The following is a 21,443-nucleotide window of genomic DNA, read 5'->3' on the forward strand; positions in this document are numbered from 1 at the left end:
GGAAAAAACATGCTGAGGATTGAAAGTCTGGATTACCGTTTTGGACTCTTTTTGAGCGCTTCGTGCAAAATCAACGAACAGCAGAACCAGGAAATTGAGGCATTACGGATCACAGTGATGCAACATCGAGTAGCTCTGGACTTGATACTAGCAGAGAAAGGGGGACTTTGCGTCCTCTTCAACAACACCTGCTGCACTTACATACCAGACAATGTACACTCATCAAACATGACTGACGCCCTGAACGCCTTGAAACAGATCCAGCAGGCCCGAAATCAGGACTACGTAAGTGATACAAGTGACTGGTTTTCTTGGCTTTACACTGGCTCCTGGCTACCTCTAAAAGACTACTAATTGGAATTGGAACATTTACCAACCCTAACCCTAACGCGTGCATCACTGTGAACATGCAAAGTGTAGCTCGTGGCCTCGTTCATGTTTCAGCTGCTTGAAGTGAAAGCATGTCTGCCCAGAGAGGAGACCAAAAAGAAGAAGAAGAAGTGAGAGAAGAAAAGTGGAAACACGGCTGTAGAAACTTTACAAACTTGTTCAGCGTTTTTGGTTTTAAATTTATGTGATGATTCCAAAAACACTGCTGATTAAAAATGACTGATTGACTTTTGACTGATTGTCTCATTTAATGAATAAATTAATACTTATCATATTAAACTCCTCTGGGTTACCATAGTAACATGACCAGCAAAGATGGTTTGGCATGCAGACTGGAGCACCAGGGATCAAACCACCAACCTTTTTGTTGTCAGGTGACCTGCTCCACCTCCTGAGCCCCACTTCTCATGACAAATGACTCACTTTTCCCTTTCTTTTATTCTCACTGACACTTGAGGATTCATCATGTTTGATCAGAGGTTTTCTTATCACGTCTCTGTTCTGTGTTATGCACAGATTACACAACACTGACAAAATTTTGGGGAGTCTGTGTAAACAGTGTTTCTGTGATGACCGCAGCTCACTGTCCTGATCATTCCCTCTGTTACCGTCCTCCCTGTTAAACATGTGCTCTTTGCTGTGTGTGATATTAGCATGACCTTTGCTCCAGTTTATCACCGGGTCCCATCATGCTCTGCAGCTCTGTGGGTCAAACTGAAAATACTTTGTAGGTGTTGTTTCCTGAGCTGCTGCTTATTCTGAAGCCACAGGATGTGCCAAGGCTAAGGGAGGGGCAGCCATGTGACCAGTTTGGCTGAGAGAAAGAAGACATAAAAGATGTGCTGTGGCTGACCTTTGAACTGGCGTGACATGCAGCTATGCAGGTTAGCATCATGCTGGTCGACTCTCCCAGCCAGCTGTTGGCGGTAATGCACCACCAACTGCCAATAAAACGACAAAGAAGAACAAGCTATGTGGATGTGCGGGTTGATAGGTTACTATCTTGGGAGCTTGCTGAGTGGATGAGTGAGTAAAAGAAGACGGCTTTGTCAAAAGTACTTATAAAGTTATAAAGAGTGGAAATCTGAAGAGCTATTATGAAATCATACATAAGAACTTCAACCAAAGCTGTCGGCCTGGGTCTGACGGTAGAACAAGAAGAATAAATGAAGTGAGGTATGAGCGAGCTACACGGCTGATAACACAGTCTGTGACAGCACAACAGCATACGAGTGTTCACTGTGAGCACGGTGGATTTTAGGAGAACACAAAAAGACTTTCACTGACTGGAAAATGATAAAGAGTGAATGGAAGATGGAGCAGAAACACTTTTTAGTTTGGAAGAGAAACAATGTAACACTTTTAGATGGAAACAAACAAAGTAAAGTGCAACAATTTGCCTTAAATCAAAAAGAAATTAAATCCTTACTAAAACTATAAACATTTGAACCGTTTGATACTGAAAAATAAAATTAAATAAAGTCAATAAATAATAAAAATGAATTCAAACTGATCAGCAACATTAACTCAGGAGCACAATATATGAAACACTTTAACCTACAAAACAAAAATGAATAAAACAGTTTGTGCTGATTTCTTTCTTTGATCAAAATAACAAAGTCAGCATTAATGGCTCCGACGAGCACGTTTTGCAGTGCACAGCTTTTCAAAGCAGGTTTGAAGCAGGATCCTGCAGCTCTCAGCTCCTGCTCAGTGTTTAGCTGGGACCTGGACTTGGTCTGCAGCAACAGCAGAGAAGCCAGTCTCACAAGATGAGACTAAAGGAAGAAGGACGCCCACAGCCTTCTGCCCTCAGAGCGGATACTGCTTCTCTGCACTCAGCCAGAATCCACTCAGTGTCTGTGATGTGAACTGCAGTCTCAGTGTGGAGTCAGACGTCAATGAACTGGTTCTCCTCTGCAAAGCTGGAACCAGTTGGAGCTGGTGCTTTGAAAGGATCTCTCACCCAGTCATGCTGGGAACTGTTTTCATGGAAGTCCTTTTTAAAGTATCCCATCAGTGATGAAATATGTTGCTTGATATATGGAGTCACTGAGGCGGCATCATTGTCAGTAGTGTCAACAAATTCATGCAGGTTCTCCAATGAATCTGTGTTTCCTTCATCGAGTCTCCTGCCCCACACTGCAAGCTTTCCAGTGAAACAGCTGATCTTGTGACCTGAGGGAGGTTTTTATCTTTCCCTTGAAGCTGTAGATTTACTTCATTTCCAAATATGTCACTCAGGCAGGCCAGTTTTGCCAGGAAGCTCTCATCACTAACTCTGCGACTTCATACTTGTGCTCCTGCTCCAAAAACATTTCATCTGCTCTCTGAGCTCAAAAACTCGGGACAAGACTTTTCCTGGTGACAGCCACCTCGCTTCACTGTGAAACAGCACAGCTTGATGTTCGGCTCCCATCTCCTCACAGACAGCAGAGACACTCTTGTTTTTAGTGGTCTGATCTTTATAAAACCGACTACACCAATAATTTCAGTCATAACCTCACTGAATTCAGAGGAAAGCTGCTCTCAGTGTGAAAACACTCCAGCAGAGGGCGCTGTTAAGTCCTTATTGTAATACAGTTACTGTGTGCAGTTATACTTCATACATAATCTGCACTTATTTCAATCAGACATGCTGTCAGTAAATGATTGGTTTCTATTTATTCTACTTCCTGTTGACTAGTTTGATGACAGTGAAACAATCACAGCTGATTGTGTGATGATGTAAACTGTCACTGTTACATTCAGTCTGTGTGACATAATGTTAGTGCAGGGCTGATAACAGCCTGGTTCTGTTAGAAACACATGAACGTGCCCATAGATCAGTGTGTGTTTAACATGAGAGCTTCAGCCCTGCTGATGTGTTCAATAAAGACATGTAGGAAAACTGATGAGACTCTGAAATAACTCTTTATATTTATAATGTAACTCTGCATCAAAAGAACAACAAAGGATCCCAGACAGGTTTATGTGAACAAAGACAATTCTGATGTTTCTGTGTTTCTAACAGTTTGACATTATTAGTAAACAGACTGCAGTGAACAGCATTTATAAAGAGCTTATATATAAAGATATGACAGCTGTTTGACAAGTTTATCACTCTGTGTTTGGACCTGATCAGTCCAGCTGTTTACTTGAAATATGTTCATTTACCTGTTCTTTTATGTTCTTGTCTCTGATGAAAAAGACATTTTTAATGTCCCTCAGATTTTTCTCCCAGATGAATAAATATAAAAATGACACAAACTGACTGCAGCTACTTTTTGTCCTTTCTGTCAAAAACCTTCATGTGACTCATGAGAGACACGTTTCAGCTGTTTGTGACAGATCAGAGGCCAACAAGTCATTTATAACACTTTCCATCATTGTTTAGCACAAACACATGTTGACACAGCAGCGGGGCCGCAGTGAGAGTCAGAGCGAGGAGATAAAAACTCCTGTTTGACCACAGCCTCAGTTTGTTCCTGCAGTTCAAACACTTCCTGTTGTTGACTGGGTGGAGTCAGGAAGCCAGCGAGGCCCTGCAGGACTGAGACTGCAGACTGGGACGTGCTCTGTGATGGAGATCAACAGCATCACTGACTGTTTCTGTGAGGACACCATCATCCCAGCAGGGCTGTTTCCCAACAACAAGCCCTGGACCATCAAAGACCTGAAGCTGCTGCTGAATGAAAGAAGAGGATCTTCAGGTCTGGAACAAGGACGAGCTGAGAGTGTTAATAACGTTACTAATGTTCAGCTACACTTTACTAGGTCACATCTGTGACACACGTCACTTAAATAAAGAAGGAAATATTGGCTCTGTTTTATCTGCTGGGCCCAAAAGTGACTCCCCACATTTAAACTGCTATGAATAACTTGTTGGTCTATAATATGTGAAACATGAGTCAAATGTCTCCATCATGGAAGATATCAGGTCATCTTGAGCCACAAAAACATTCCTATCATGAGGTAGAAGCTGGAATCAGTTTGTTGCAGACGTTTATATATCCGATATTTATCCAGTTAAAAGTTGAAATTCAAAAATGTCTTTTCAAGAGTCGTCTGTCCAAGAGGAGCAGAAACTGCAACAAATATAACAACAGTTATTTAAGGCTGTTTTAAATGGCCACAAAGGAGCAGATTGGTTATAATGCAGCTGCTTCAGAGGAATAAAGATGAAACACTGTTTTTATTTCATGTGTAACACCTTTCAATGATGTGCTGACTAAAGTGATGACCAGTATAAGTAAAGACATCACACAAACACATGGAAACACTGAAACCTGTTTTTGGTGCAGCAGCGGTCCCAGCTGCTCGCCTTTATCTAGACTGGGTCGGCTGCTTATCTCAATATAATCAATGTTTAAAGTTTTGTTCTCAGTGTTTCTGTGTTGCTTCGTATAGGATCTCCCAGCATCATCACTGTGCTGTCCAATCATTGTGTGCTAGGTTACCCTTATAGTGCAATGTGTGTTTGCACAAAGAGAAGCATGTGTGTCAAATATAAATAAGCACAGAACAGAAAAAGCTGCTCGTTTCTTCTATTTAGAGTCAAGTTAGTGTTTTGTGTCTTTGTTTGAGGCCTAATGTCAAGCAGAGGTGTGTGTAACTGGACTGGTCTGTTATATGTGTGAAATGTGTGCTTCTCTTCAGCATCATCTTTGTCACTGCTGATTCCTTTGTGTCATCATTTGTTGAGAAGAGAGAACAGTTATAACGGAGGAGCAAAAGGAAGCCCTGAAATCTGCATCCAACAAGGAAGTGTTGGCTCACCAGTGATCCCAGCAGAGGCCACTGGTTTGACTCCAGTTGTTCTAGATTCAATGATGTTGTTCCTACAGATACATGTTAGCATCTTTATTGTAGTAAAGTCTTGTAATGTGAAGATAGAAACAAGGCAGAAAACAGCTCCATGATCTGATCTTAATGATGTTGTTTTTATTTCTGTCTTCCAGAACTGGATTGGAAACTATCAAAGGTTCAGTCCCAATCTGCTGTCATCTAAAGAACAAAATGATGTTTCTATGAGTCAAAAAGCTCCAGATGTTGTCGGCTTCACAAAGAAAACAAAGATTAGGAACTTAAAAAGTGTTTGGAGCCAAAATGTTACCAAGCTGCTCTTTTTGAAATGGCAGAGGTACAGTGGTGTCTAACAGCACACTGTGGAAGGCAAACATGTTATTGTTGGATGAAACTTCATGGAGCCTTTCTTTTCTCTTCAGGTGTACAGATGCTGAGGAGGCAGGTGAAACAGGTGGAGCTGTTGTAATGCTGGCAGAGGGTGTGTCTTAGTAACTCTGTGAGGTAGAACTGGATCCAACATTGTGGATGTGTTGATGTTGGAGCCATTAAGATTCTCTGGCCACACTGTAGGATTTCCCTTTGATTCACTGCGGGGGCATTTTGGAGTCTGTCAATGAAACTCTTCATATTTGTGTTTGACACCAGTTTATAGAAACAGAGAAATGTGTCATGCTTTTGTTCGGCCTCCACAAATACACACATTTGTTCATTGGTTGGACATTTTGTGAGGAGACACATTGAAAACCATGTTAATAAGATCTTGTTGTTTCCTGTGGATCCGACACAGAGAGTGGACTTCAGACAGAAAGCGTGGAAGAGATTTTAGAGGCCGTGTGTGGCAACAGGAAGTTTCTGTATGTTTGCTGATCTTACATGTGGAAAACAACACGTGATGTTTGTGAAGTTCTACAATGATCATTGTTCTCACAGCATTTTGAGTGGGAACAGTTCAAACTGAGAGTAGTGGGAGTTATTTACTGATTGAAACAAGCTGAATGTTTCTGTGCACGATGAAGATCAGCAGCAGCAGCTCAGCTGATCAATGAATTGACATCTATCAGTCGTTTCATGAGATGAAGTCATCAGCAGACATTTGTTCTAACTGTGTGATAAATGTCAGAACGTCAGGGCTCTGCTTTAGTCACTACTTGATGATCATTGGCTCATTGTTGAATCCAGAGGCCCAGTCTGACCTCTGACCCTTTGCTGCAGGTCTTCTGTGTTATCTCCACTTTCATGTCTGATCTTCTGCTGTATTGTCCAAAATAAACATCTGGATCATTTCCAACACTTCAGCAGATCTTTAGTTTGGGCAGTACAGTACAAAATAACACATATTGTACTATACTGCCCACTTCCTGATCTTATTGGATCTGTGTGTGAGGTTGGTGAAGGAAACACATGTTTACTGAGTGAACCGCTGCCATTAGGAACTAGTTTTTCATATCACAGCCTAGAAATCACACAGGACCATTTCTGCAAGTGAAAAGTGTCATTGGAGGAAAATAATTGTGTAGTTTGTGCGACTGTTGTTTGTAAATGAAGAATTGTCCCAACTACATGGGCTCCTGACCTTTGACCTTTTCTTTAGGTACACAGAGGAGTCTGTGGAAACATCCAGAACTGAGGCAGTGCTACAGATGTCTTCAAATAAAGTCAAATCAAATCACTTTTATTGTCACATCACATGTGCAGGTACTGTGGGGGATTAGAAATTATTTTACTGTTATTGTTAATCATCATCATCATTACCATTGCATTAATAATACAATCTGCAGTATTGATATTGTATTCAGATGTTTAAACATATTGGTACCCGATTAGCCTTTATTACAGGTGCAGTTATAACCACTCTAAACTGTTGAGTTGAATCTATAATCTTAAATGCTTTTGAATGCTTGTTATAATCTGAAATGTGTATGTGCTGGCCTTCTGTCTGGTGGAAAAGGTTACAAGTTGAAACTGAGTGCAGTTCATGCTGACACAAACACACAGTAGACTTTATCTCATGTATAGGTGAGAGGTTAATCATGTTTGCTTGTAACTCTAAAATTGTCTCTGTAAAAAGAGGAACAGTTTGGTTTTCCAGACGGGAAGTGAAAGTCAGATGACAGGAAGCATCTGTTGTGGAGATGGAGACAATGTTATTTTAAACTGTATTAAGTCATTGTGGTTTTGAACCCTATGTATGAACTGTATCTGAGTGACGTTTAGGGGTGTAGTAAATTTAAGCCCAGAAGGTATAAAACACCTGCTTATGCTTTGTAAGTCGGGGATCGGCGCTGTCTGCGTACAGCGGGCGATCTTCCCATGCGTGTGCATTAAAATCATCGTTTGACTCCACCCGGCCGGATCAGTGTTGTTATTATGGAAGTTTATTACCTCCTCTACCCCTCCTCAATATTTGAACCTTAACAGTACACTGGTACAGTACATGTGAGTGAAATTCTTGTGTGCGAGCTTCACAAGCAACAGAGTTGTTCAAAAGTACAATAACATAAGAACAAGCAAAATATAAGAATGGTTAAATCTGAGAGTTATATGAATAAATATATCTACAATATAAGAGTGTATGCATATTACTGAATGTGTATACTAAATATGTATATCTACATGTGTGTATATATGTGTGTGTGTGTGTGTGTGTGTGTGTATACATATTTTACAAATTAAATAGAGTAAACAATAAATAAAATATATAAAATATACAGAGGTTGGTAGTTGGATATTGTGCAAAACAAGTGGCACTTATATACCGTATGGAGTGCATAACGTTGAAGTTCCAGTAGTGAAACTGAGGTGTCTATGAAGTGTTCAGCAGTCTGATGGCCTGGTGGAAAAAGCTGTCTCTCAGTCTGCTGGTTCGGGACCCGGATGCTGCAGAACCTCCTTCCTGATGGAAGTAGTCTGAACAGTTTATGGCTGGGGTGACTGGAGTCCTTGATGATCCTCCCCGCTTTCCTCAGGCACCGCTTCCTGTAGATGTCCTGGAGGGAGGGAAGCTCAACTCCAATTATCCCTTCAGAGCACCGCACTACTCTCTGGAGAGCTTTGCGGTTGTAAGCGGTGCTGTTGCCGTACCACTTGGTGATGCATCCAGTGAGGATGCTCTCAATGGTGCAGCGATAGAAGGTCGTGAGGATGCCGAGTCTCCTGAGAAAGAAGAGGCGCTGCTGCGCCTTCTTCACTGTTTTGTTTATGTGTCCTGACCACGTAAGATCCTCAGCCAGATGTACACCAAGGAACCGGAAGCTGCTCACTCTCTCCACAGCAGCGCCGTTGATGGTGATGGGGGTGTGTACTTCTCGGCACCTCCGGAAGTCCACTATCAACTCCTTTGTCTTTGCGACGTTGAGGGTGAGATGGTTGTCTTGACACCAGTGGGTCAGGGCGCTGACCTCCTCCCTGTAGGCCGTGTCATCACCGTTGGTGATAAGACCCACCACTGTAGTGTCGTCCGCAAACTTCACAATGATGTTGGAGTTGTTAGTGGCCGTGCAGTCGTAGGTGTAGAGTGAGCACAGGAGAGGGCTCAGTACACACCCCTGTGGAGCGCCAGTGTTCAGTGTGATGGGGGATGAGGTGATGCTGCCCAGTCTGACCACTTGGCGTCTGTCAGACAGGAATTTAAGGATCCAGCTGCAGAGGGAGCTGCTAAAGTGCTAAAGTGGAGTATTATCCATGTTTTCTATGGATCACATCCAATATCCTGATCTAACAAGCCCCCTTTTTGTGGATTTTAGAGCCTCTTACTTTTGGTGTGTCTGCGTCTCATTTCAAGCACAAGAGCAAGAAGTGGATGAAGAAATGGGGCGAGTGGGGTCAGTGTAGTGCATGTCAGCTGTGCTCACACATGCTTTCACAAAGAACATGTGTATTCATTGGCAGCATTAAGGTGCACTTTAGTCTTCATAATAATAAAGTGTTCTGACTTTATTCTTCTGAATCCTCACAGTCATGTTGCAGCTCTGCTTTGCTTTAAGAAAATGTTCTACCAGGATGTTACTTTCCTAAACGTCTTCTCCAAATGTTCCCAAAGACTTTGTTCTAAGTAGTTCTACATGATGAAACATTCACACTAAGTTTAAGAAGGACACACAAACACCATCTGTCCTTTCATCATGTGTACAAACGTGTTCAGATGTCAAATGTACCGTGAATGGATGCAAATGTGGATCGTTCCAATAAAATGACACAGTTTTGTAAGTGGATCACAGTTTGAAGTTCATTGAAACCTATAAGAACATGTTATTCCAAACCAAATTTATCCAACAGGAAGAAGCATCAGGGGAACAGGAAACATCCAAACATGTTTACTGTAAGAACTTCACAAAGGAAGGAAAACACAATCCTACACACGACCACTTTAAAATGGACATTTAGCTTTTCAAACATCAGGGAGTGCTGCAATAACAACACTGTGCCCATTCTGATCAGATTAAAAGATTTATAGAGATTTATCCATGTGCTGGAAAAGGATTTGATATCAACATATATGCAGATTAGTAGGAGCATTTTCTTCATATTGATTTAGAGTTCAGTACTAGGAATATGTAGAATTAACATCTGTGTACATGACGAGTGATGAAAATTCAAAGTCAGGCTTTCAAAGGACGTCAGAATTGGTGTCTCCCTAACCCATTTCAGACTGCTGGTGGTTGGCTGTGATCTAAACTCAACATGGCTCCTGTGTTAGAAGAGACGATGATTTTAAACTATGGATTTGCACATTTAATAGTTTCTTTCCAAAACTATGGAGCTACCAGCCCAGTATATGTAGCCCACAGTAGATGGAGTTATCAAGCTGCACTGACAAACATCAGGACTCATGTAATCCCTACATGTGGACCTTTCACAGATGATCCAAGTGCAGATTCAACTCTGCATTACATTTGACTTCAGCTGTTACACACTTTCATTTTCTAGCTGTGTCACTTCTTGCTTTGTGGATCAGAGAGTTTATCCATGTCCACAAATGTTTGGCTGCATATTTTTATCATCTATATTTTCCAGTCTTCATACAGCCAATATTTCCTGTGAACTCCAATCTGCCACCTGCCATCACGTTTTCAGGGTTCATTCAGTGTTGAAATGTAGGACAAACAGCAGCACATGTTCTCTGAATATTTGCAGTCATTTTAAATGAAGCTGATACTACATGAGACATTTTCCACATTTATTGTCTTTGAACAGAGAATAATAAAGCCATCAAAAATATACAGGCTTGTGCCAATACAAACTTCTGTGGTGCATTTGATGACCTGCAGAGGAGAACAAGTCGAGCTTTTCAGCCCTAACAAGAAAATGTAAAAACGAAATGTACGAGCAGATATAACTGTTTCTCATAGAATGAAGAGTAGACTGATATATGAAATATTCCTTTATTGGGTGAGAAAATCAGACCATGTCATAACTGCTTTAAGTCATACAGAATAGATATCAGAGCCTTAAACAGGCTGACTTCTGCTAAATGGGTCAAACTGGGCAGAAAGTCTACAAACACATAACATCCTTATAGAATATGATGTAACACTATAGATCAACTTACCTCAGAATATATAAAGCATATAAACAATTACAGCAATATGATGCAACAAACACAGCAGTGCTACTGATCCAAAATACTCAAAGCTTCATAGAACTGAAACAAACATTTATTTTTAGCTCCATTCTGCTGCTGATACATACTTTAGGTTTCTGAACATTAAACTTGTTGCTGCCTTTCATAGTGTGTAACTTGAAGGCCCTGAGTACTTTCTCCCACACTGAAAACACTGGGATGATAACATTATTTGAACATTACCTAATAAGACTGATTCAGGATAGACAGTTAGTTATGTTAAACTTTCCTAGCAGTCCTTCACAAACAGGGAACAGTCTGTCTATTCTCTCCATCTGTCAGCTGCTGCTGGCTCTTCCTCCTCCTCTTCCTCACACACTGCTGAGTTTGTCCTGGTGGATTATCAGGGGTGCAAAGCCTCACAGATGATGTGCAGCAGTGGGTCCCTCAGTCTGTCCTCACTCTGGACACTTGCAGTTGTCACACATGGAAATCAAATGTGTGATAAGCTGCAGGATTCAAACACAAGTGTAACTTATAAACACATGTTCATACTTTTATTCCACAATCAGAGAGAAAGAAACAGAGAGAGAGTGCAGGACAGACAGACAGGTGACAGTCTCAGGTGTACACACTGCTACAAAACAGCACAAGAGAAGGAAGATTTAGTGTTTGTGTTATTACAAGTGCTGAACAAGAAGAGTTCCCAGATGGTACAGTGGACACATGTGTGACTGCTGTGATTAAAGCATCTTTCTTTCAGCTTAACGAGTGAACCGTCAGCTCGTTCAAACACACGTTAAAGTCCGTTTGGCTCGACACCACCGAACAGAGGCAGCAATATAACATAGCTAACATTAATAGCTAACATTAACAAAAAAGGAAAAAAAAAAAAAAAAAATAGCTAACATTAACAGTGCAGTGAATCCTTTATAAATGCTAAATGGGAGCCTTATTGTACAGTGTAAAGCATAACACCATTTATTAAGATAAAACTTTGTGTGCTTCTGCGACCTACACAGTCAGCACACGTTCGAAGAGATACAAAAAGCAGAGACTGGATGGGCTAGATTGCATGAAGCTAACGGTGTCATCAGTTAAGCATGATGGTGATGGTGAGGCCACCTGTGCCTCAATTTTATCTCACAACTTAGACATCCACATTACTTACACTCTCATAACACACACACATATATGTATATATGTATATATATATATGTATATGTATGTGTATATATATATATATGTATGTGTATGTGTGTATATATATATATATATATATATATATATATATATATATATATATATATATATATATATATATATATATATATATAGGGCCTTGAGGGTGGGCACGTTAACGGTGTCCAGTAGACGGTCTGTGTATTCAAACCTACCTCTGGCGCCGGTGCCCACCTCTCAATTTTAAATCCATGTAGACATTGAGGGTTCTCGGGAGGGGCCGTGCTAACACCTGCTGCTCTCTGGCAGCAGCACCATGCTCTCCCTTGTTTTAAATACACTTTAGAGCAACACGCAGCAACACTACACTTGAGCGGGAGGAGGGAGGTATGGGGTCTTAACACACCCCCGTTCTCTGCTAGCCATCGGGGCGGGGGGGCTGGGAAGAGATGCTGGCTGTCCGATTGGCCTCCCTGCTGCCGCGGAGCCTGGGGCGGTCTGCTTGCCTCCACCCCGGAGGGAAGGGTAACATCTCTTGGGTCTGGGTGCCGTTTCCATCTCTGGGGGTGAGGATACCTGGACCCGGGGTATAGAGTATGTTTGGGGAGTGTGATTGTGTGTACATGTCCATTTACATGTCCGGGTTTATTCCTACGTTGGGTGAGTGCTGAGTGTTTGTATATGTGTGCATGAGGGTGGGAATGCATGTCTGTGTCTGTGTGTGCCTGTTTGTCTGTGTCTATATGTCAGGTCGGGTCTTAGACTCCACCTCTCTGGGAACTCCCAGGGCCTCCAAAGTGTGGAGGCCTATCTCCCCTCACCACACTCCCTGCCGGTGACTGATGCCCTCAGGGGTCGGTGCATTGTTGGTTCTTGGTGTCCGGGGCTGGGCGCTCAGGTCATGTGCCAGCTCACTCCCGGTGGCTACTTGGCGGGGCCTGGCGCCTGCTGCTCGGTCAGGCCTCTTCCGGGGCGCGGGGGGCCCTCGGGCCTCCGGCCTCTGTGCCTGCGGCTCGGTTCACTCTGGCACAGCTGGCTGCCGGCGGAGCCGGCGGGCACGCCGGTGCAGCCCCCTCTAGCTTCTGCCCGGTGGCTACTGGGTGACCCCTCGTCTGGGGATCCTCAGCCCTTCCCATGAAGGTGGCACGGATGCCCCTCCGGTGGTCCTCCTTGGGCTCTTGCACTCTGGGGCCTCTGGATGTCTGGGGCCTGGATCTCCTCCATGCCTGCTTCATGCCCTGGGGGACAGGGCTATGGCTCTCTACATCCTCTAGCAGACCATTACATGGGGAAACCATTTGAATACAAGCGCGCCGATCCACACAGGTGTGCACATGGGTGTTCACTGTTCGTAGACTTAAATCACACCTTTCTTGGCTGCTACTTCAAAGCACATTGTGCGCTGTCTGTGCTGCACAACAACATTCAATATTTAGTATTTACTGCTGTTTACACTTAGCTAGATTAATGCGATGGTGTTGTGTATAGTATGTTGCTTTGTTTTGTTTTTTTTTGCTTGTTTTCTATTCTTTTTCTCTCAACAGGTGATCCCGGAGATATTTTTTCTTCCCCCCTTTTCTCACTGTCCCTCTCCCCTTCTGTTTTTCTTTTCCTTCCTCTTTCTTTCTCCCTTTCCTATCCCTCACTCATGTCTGTCCCGTCTGTAACAACTGAAAATAAAATAAATAAAAACAAAGGTCGATCAAATGGACCAATACGGCAATGCCATGATGATCCATTTGGCAAAATAAATCCATTGGGTATCCTTGTTGGTCTTCAGACAACAATTCTGACGGCTAGAGAACCAAATGGGACAGGCGGAAAAGAAAAAAAAAAAAAAAAAAAAAAAAAAAAAAAAGCATGATGGTGAGTAACGTTGTAATCCTAGCTACCTAGCTACAGAGCTATTTGGCTGCTAGCTACAGTGGCTAACTAACATCAGGTAGCACGTGAATAGCTCTAATACTATTGATTATTCCAAACGTTTGATATCACTCTGTTGTATATTTTTAGTTTTTATCTTTTGTTTATGTGCATCAATAGATTTATATTAAACACCCCAGTGAGGTAGTACACATAAGGATTATTTGCCTTGTTTTAGAAATGTCTAAACCACCATATGTGGATATATCAAAACTTTTTTACAAAGTGGCTTTTTATGAATTTAAGTTGTAAACATTTTTAATCAATATTTTATTTGAGTTTCCCAAGTTTAGATTAGCAATTATTTTAGTACTGTCATTTAATAATTGTTTGTTTTATAGATTTTTCTTCTAATCTTGCCCCTACTGCAACGGCACTTCTTAACAAGAAGCGAGAGGAACTGACTTTTCTTAAGGAGAAACTGGAGTGGCAAAAGATGAGAATTGAAGAACTGGAAGGAGAGAGAGATTTCCTACGAAGGCAGCTATCATCCTTTACAAGTATGAAATTAGGCTTGTTCCATAAGCATTATTTTTATTTTACAGTCTTCAGATAAACATTAGATAATTTATAAATCCCAGTGAAGTTCCCTATTGTCATTGTGTTGATTAAAATATTTTCGTCAGTTAACTTTAAGTGTTGTGCCAGTTCATTTCTAAAGAGATCTAGTTCCAAATTCAGTTCAGCCAGGTCAAACTTGATTGATTCATTTTCATAGTTCATAGATCATAGCTCCAACTTGAACTAGTAATGTAACAGCCTTAAAATCAGAATTAATATACGTTTTATACGTGTGTGTGTATATATATATATATATATGTGTATATATATATATATATATATATATATATATATATATATATATATATATATATATATATGCTCAGTGGCTAGTGGATCTGAGGGCAGACCATAGCGACCTCCGTGAACAGGGTCCAGTAACCATCACAGTGGCAGATATCCAAGAAAGGGTCTCCAATATGAAGAGTTGGACAGCACCAGGGCCCGACATGGTTCACGCCTACTGGCTAAAGAAGCTAACTGCACTCCACGAGCGTCTGGCAGCACAAATGAACCAGCTGCTAGTTAACGAGGGACACCCGGAATGGCTAACCGAAGGTCGGACTGTCCTGATCCCCAAGGACCCCAAGAAGGGACCAGTCCCCTCCAACTACCGACCAATAACCTGCCTCAGTACTACATGGAAGCTCCTGTCAGGCATCATATCGGCTAAGATGAACAGGCACATGGGTCAATACATGAGCGGGACACAGAAAGGAATTGGCAAGAATACCAGAGGCGCAAAACACCAGCTACTGGTAGACAGAACAGTCAGCCGAGACTGCAAGACCAGACAGACCAACCTGTGCACTGCCTGGATTGATTACAAGAAGGCCTATGACTCAATGCCCCACAGCTGGATACTGGAATGCCTAGAATTGTACAAGATCAATGGGACCCTGAGAGCCTTCATCAGGAACTCAATGGGGATGTGGCATACAACACTAGAGGCCAACTCCAAGCCCATAGCACAAGTCCCCATCAAGTGCGGGATCTACCAAGGAGATGCTCTGTCCCCACTGCTGTTCTGCATAGGCCTGAACCCCCTCAGTGAGATCATTAACAAGACTGGCTACGGATACCGACTACGGAACGGAGCAGTTGTCAGCCACCTCCTGTACATGGATGACATCAAGCTGTATGCCAAGAGTGAACGAGACATCGATTCACTGATCCACACTACCAGGCTATACAGCAATGACATCGGGATGTCGTTCGGGCTGGAGAAGTGTAGTCGGATGGTAACAAAGAGAGGGAAGGTAGTCAGAACTGAGGGGACTGAACTACCAGAAGGCAACATTGCAGACATAGAGGACAGTTACAAGTACCTGGGGATCCCGCAGGCGAATGGGAACCATGAAGAGGCCGCTAGGAAAGCTGCAACCACCAAGTACCTGCAGAGGGTCAGGCAAGTCCTGAGGAGTCAGTTGAACGGTAAGAACAAGATCCGGGCCATCAACACGTACGCCCTGCCCGTGATCAGGTACCCTGCTGGGGTAATAGGCTGGCCAAAGGAGGAGATAGAAGCCACTGACATCAAGACAAGAAAGCTCCTTACCATGCATGGAGGGTTTCACCCCAAGTCCAGCACCCTGAGGCTGTACGCTAAGCGGAAGGAAGGGGGCCGGGGACTGGTGAGTGTCAGCACCACAGTCCAGGATGAGACAACAAAAATCCAAGAATACATCACGAAGATGGCCCCAACTGACAGCGTGCTCAGTGAATATCTCAGGCAGCAGAAACCCAAGAAAGAGGAGGGAGACGAGGAACCATCATGGAAGGACAGGCCCCTGCACAGTATGTACCACCGGCAGATAGAGGAGGTGGCTGATATCCAGAAATCCTACCAGTGGCTGGACAAAGCTGGACTGAAAGATAGCACAGAGGCACTAATCATGGCAGCACAAGAACAAGCTCTGAGTACAAGATCCATAGAGGCTGGGGTCTATCACACTAGGCAAGACCCCAGGTGCAGGCTGTGTAAAGATGCCCCAGAGACAATCCAGCACATAACAGCAGGGTGCAAGATGCTAGCAGGCAAGGCATACATGGAACGCCATAACCAAGTGGCCGGCATAGTGTACAGGAACATCTGTGCCGAGTATAACCTGGAAGTCCCGAGGTCAAAATGGGAAATGCCCCCAAGGGTGGTGGAGAATGACCGAGCTAAGATCCTGTGGGACTTCCAGATACAGACGGACAAAATGGTGGTGGCTAACCAACCGGACATAGTGGTGGTAGACAAACAGAAGAAGACGGCCGTAGTGATCGATGTAGCGGTTCCGAATGACAGCAATATCAGGAAGAAGGAACACGAGAAGCTGGAGAAATACCAAGGGCTCAGAGAAGAGCTCGAGAGGATGTGGAGGGTGAAGGTAACGGTGGTCCCCGTGGTAATCGGAGCACTAGGTGCGGTGACTCCCAAGCTAGGCGAGTGGCTCCAGCAGATCCCGGGAATAACATCGGAGATCTCTGTCCAGAAGAGCGCAGTCCTGGGAACAGCTAAGATATGGCGCAGGACCCTCAAGCTCCCAGGCTTCTGGTAGAGGACCCGAGCTTGAAGGATAAACCGCCCGCAGGGGTGTGCTAGGTGTTTTTATACACTTTATTCACATGATGATTTTCTTTAACAAAATCTGCATTCTCTTTAAGCACATAAGCTGACTAAATCGTCAATTGTGTAATTGAAAAACAGGGGACTTTGAAGTAGCAGCTACTCTGCACATCTTTGTCACTCAGTGTAATCTGAGTGGTGTCAAATATCTTGTTTCTAAAACCAGCCATTTTCTTGTTTGCATCCTGCAGAGCAACCTAAAGACGAACCATTCAATGATCCATTTTCCTCGAAGGCTTCTGAAAACTCAGATTCATTTTCCGCATCTTCATCTGTATCGTCTGTGTGGTCATCCTCATCTTCATCCCCAAAGAAGCGAAAGCACAAATACAAGAAAAAGCATTCAAGAGCCAAGAAACCCAAGAAGGAGCAGAAGAAGCTCCAGCAGCGTGGTGAGCAAAAGATTTTGGAAGAGAAGATTGTACAGAAGAGGATACTATAAATGTGACATAGTATTATGATTTAAATTTTTTCTAAAAACGACTCTGTGTTTGCTACGTCATATATGCATATCTATCTATCTGCTTTGAGCATTTGCTTTTCTAATTATTTGCTTTGTTTTCATTTTTAGTTCAAATGCCAAATGACATTGTGCAGCGATACAAATCCCTCCTCAAGACATTTCCGAAGACGAAGACCATGACCAAAGCTTTTCAGAAGCATGGGCTCGACAGGAACACTGTTGTGTCCACTTCATCAGTTGGGGAGCTTGCTATTGCGGTCCCCAATGTTTACCAGGAACTACTGTCCAACAGGCCTAGTGGGGAGACGGAACTAGCTTTTGCTAAGCAATTTGAGGCTGCAATTCAAGGCAGTGATGAAGTAAAAAACAAAACAGAAAGTATGAAGGCTGCTGGTACTTTGCTTCCAATTCGAAGAGGGAAATCTGTCTGAAAACCTAATTTGTTCTAAGTGGTTTTGTTTGTTTTGAGCATATTGAACAGAAGAAAAGATCTGCAAAACCCTGGCTTGGACAGTCTCGGTCGTTGTGTCCTTGGGCAAGACACTTCACCCGATGCCTACTGGTGGTGGTCAGAGGGCCCGGTGGCGCCAGTGTCCGGCAGCCTTGCCTCTGTCAATGCGCCCCAGGGTGGCTGTGGCTACAATGTAGCTGCCATCACCAGTGTGTGAATGTGTGTGTGAATGGGTGGATGACTGGATGTGTAAAGCGCTTTGGAGTCCTTAGGGACTAGAAAAGTGCTATACAAATACAGTCCATTTACCATTTTACCAAAGCTGGTGCCAGGAATCCAGCGGTCCACCTAAACAAAGGGCTCTTATACTCTAATGCTCTCTACCACCACTCTTACCTAGCACTTAAGCTTACAAGTGAGATTGGGTGAATGAATTAGTTGTTTAAAGAGCATTGAGTGTTCAGACAGAGTAGAAAAGCGCTATATAAGAACCAGTCCACATAAGAACCAGTCCATTTATACTTAGCCAGATACAGAGTAGGTGTCCTCCTATACCATAAATCAGTAAGAGAAGGTACGACCTCTCTCATGACCCCAAGTTGTGTGTGCATACCAGAACTCTCTGGAAGGCACACAGAGTCTTTACAGACAACTAAGCATCAAACCTTTATTCATGGTTCGTACGGGTGCTTGAAATCCTTGAAAATGCTTGAATTTTAATGTTGTCCTTTCAAGGTTTGAAAAGTGCATGAATTTCAGATGTGGTGCTTAAAAGTGTAACTGTATTTCATTCACCACAAATAACTATCTGATTGAATAGTTTTCTTATTAGATAGAGAAATAAAATGAGTCGCAAAATGTAGACGCAAAATTTCCCCGCCTGGCTGCCTTGCGCCTCTGTCTGTTTCACTGTGTGGCCCCGCCCCTCCCTCGGACAGTCGGGGATGAGTGCGCTAACATACCTGTAGGTCGCTGTTTTAATGAGTGTTTGATGGAAAACAACAATGGCGGAGTTTGCGCTCTCCAGTCATGATAGGTGAGTCCTAGTAAATAATTTTCCAGTACGTGTACGTTACACATGCTATTTTTAAAAAATTATGATTATTATTTTGCTACCTATCAAACTCGCTGAAGAAATGATTGAAATGCACTGAGTGTGATGCAGTATGGCAGCGCTATTATGGAATATGCTGTGAACTTAGCTAACATTACTTAGCAGTGATATGAGTTACTTTGCTCAAGTGAAAGCTTTAAACATTAGCCCGATATATAACTAGCCAACTTAGGCTTTCTGGTTAACCCTCTGGGGTCGACGGGCCCAGAGTCTCCATTTCAACTTGGGTCGAAGGTGCGGACTTCAAACTATATACCAGTGTTTAAATTGTGTTGATAGGCCACGAAAAAAACGATGTTTTTTGTTTTTAATAAAACAGTGGCGTTTACTCCGGGAAGAAACTGTAAAAACTGTGTTTTCTAAGGAGAGCGCTAGCAAACACGCTTTGCTTGTGAGTAAAAAACAACAGTCATTGGTGAAAAAACACTCCTTCCCTACTGGTGGAAAAATGTACCATGTTGACCAATCAAAAAAATGATATGGCAAAATGTGGCATCTGGTTGTTTGGGAAGAGGGGGAAGTTTTAGGAGTGAGCGAAAGAGAGAGAGAGAGAGAGAGAGAGAGAGAGTTTTGATACATGAGAGATTTGTGACGTTTACGTGTTTGTTTGTTTCAGCCGGTGCTCCAGACCATTAATTTAACCAGTTGTAGTAGTAATCTGCATTAAGCTCAGGGTTGCTCAAATTCAGTACAATGACATATGAGATGAAGTAAAATAGGTAAATATTTAAACTAATAACGTGCATAGCGGCACTTGACCTGTTTGAAAGACTGTCGTCTTATTATAAGCCATTGTTGAGATATAGAGCACACCTATGAAAACAACTAATATGCTGAATCCTGTATGAAACAGCTGAAAACTACATGATGGAGAAGCTGAATTGAATATGAAACCACTGAGGTTGCGTTGCGGTCTCTTCTGAGCTGATGAGCAAGCTACACATTATCAGATTGAGATCTGGCTGAGAACTCATAAAAGACACAGGCGCCACCGGGCCCTCTGACCACCACCAGTAGGCAAACATGGGGTTAGTATCTTGCCCAAGGATATTTGGCATGCAGCCAGGAGGCAGCCTGGGATCGAACCACGGACCTTCTGATTAGTGGCTGACCTGCTCTGCCACCTGAGCTACAGCCACCCCGCTAATGTATGTGCATTCATGTGTGCCTGCGTGGAGATGCGAGGTTGGCTGGTACGGTGGACCTCTGTGCATAATCACATGTGTGTGCAACCATTGCCGTGTTTGGATTTCTTCAAATGTGGTTTCTTTAGGGGAGTTTATCTCTGGTTGTGTGCAAATGTATGTGCAGTCATGTGTGCCTGCATGGAGATCTGAGGTTGGCTGGTAGGGTGGACCTCTGCGCATAATCACATGTGTGTGCAAACATTTCCATGTTTGGATTTTTTGGATTTTAGTTGATTTTTAGGAGTTTATCTCTGGATGTGTGCAAATGTATGTGCATTCATGTGTGCTTGAGTGGAGATCTGAGGTTGGCTGGTAGGGTGGACCTCTGTGAATAATCACATGTGTGTTGTCATGAAATCAATATCCTTAGTATCCTTATTTTCCTATTATATTGTTTTATGTACTTTAATAATGAAGGCTTGTAGAGCAAGGCCACTTTTAACTCACAAACTAACTGCTCAGCCAGACTGAAAAACAGGAAGTTTTAGTGCACAGCCATATTAATAGATAAGACACTGAAATGAGGAACTCTCCATATAAGCAATGTTTGAGACTGTGTGACGTGTAAAGTACCAAAATAACACCTATATGAAGCACAGTTTATGATTCTAATGTTAGAGTTCTTGCAACTGGCGTTTGAGCTTTGCATGGGTCTCTCTCTTCCGGAAGATGATTGAATAAAAAGAAATATCAATATGTTAACACACTATGAGTCGGTTTTCTCTATTCTGTCATGGGGACAAAAGAATCAGGGTTTTGGTGTTTCCGCCCGGTTTCGTCATGCAACAGAGAGAACAAATGTGGCCGAAGGTTGGATCTGATATGAGGTGAACAGGAGACCAGTCTAAAAAGATTTAAAGGTAGGCACAAACCTGTTCAAAAAGCAAATTTGTGCAAATCGGCTGAATTCTAAATTATCTGTTCGCTGAGTAGATGATCTTAACTATCAAATTGGCTCAGTAGTGGTAAAACTGAATTCTTGAGAATAAAGTAAAACTTTGAAGTAATGAGAAGCTTTGAAGTAAGGATGATGAAACGTTGAGAGTAAAGAGAAAGCAGTTGGACTGCTAAGTGAATTTAGTATAATAGGTAATTGGTCATTTTTAAGGGATAGAGTCCCTATTGGCAAAGACGGTTGGACCGGTGTAGCGTTTGACCCAATAAACATACGCTGGAGCGATTATTTTGACAGCAAAACTTTTATTTGGAG

General features: G+C 42.7%; 1 protein-coding gene across 1 annotated transcript; it reads left to right on the forward strand.

The window, feature by feature from the left end:
• Positions 1-228: 228 nt before the first annotated feature.
• On the forward strand, positions 229-19,777 carry LOC146507635 (coiled-coil domain-containing protein 106-like). Its single transcript, XM_085177968.1, has 6 exons — positions 229-298; positions 2,136-2,324; positions 3,864-4,108; positions 14,154-14,343; positions 17,210-17,410; positions 17,590-19,777. The coding sequence occupies exons 1-6, from the start codon at positions 229-231 to the stop codon at positions 17,910-17,912; spliced, it is 1,218 nt and encodes a 405-aa protein (XP_085034094.1). The 3' UTR covers positions 17,913-19,777.
• Positions 19,778-21,443: the final 1,666 nt, after the last annotated feature.

Source organism: Neolamprologus multifasciatus, chromosome 11 (genome assembly GCF_963576455.1).
Source record: "Neolamprologus multifasciatus chromosome 11, fNeoMul1.2, whole genome shotgun sequence".
In the NCBI taxonomy this organism is placed as follows: Eukaryota; Metazoa; Chordata; class Actinopteri; order Cichliformes; family Cichlidae; genus Neolamprologus; species Neolamprologus multifasciatus.

What these genes read in the sequence shown, in the direction of transcription:
- LOC146507635 (XM_085177968.1), top strand. Translation starts at nt 229, where the DNA reads ATGACTGACGCCCTGAACGCCTTGAAACAGATCCAGCAGGCCCGAAAT. An exon ending in GGACTACGTAAGTGATACAA is followed by an intron (nt 299 to 2,135) that starts GTGACTGGTTTT and finishes CTTGGTCTGCAG; the next exon opens with CAACAGCAGAGAAGCCAGTC. An exon ending in CCTCTGCAAAGCTGGAACCA is followed by an intron (nt 2,325 to 3,863) that starts GTTGGAGCTGGT and finishes TTGTTCCTGCAG; the next exon opens with TTCAAACACTTCCTGTTGTT.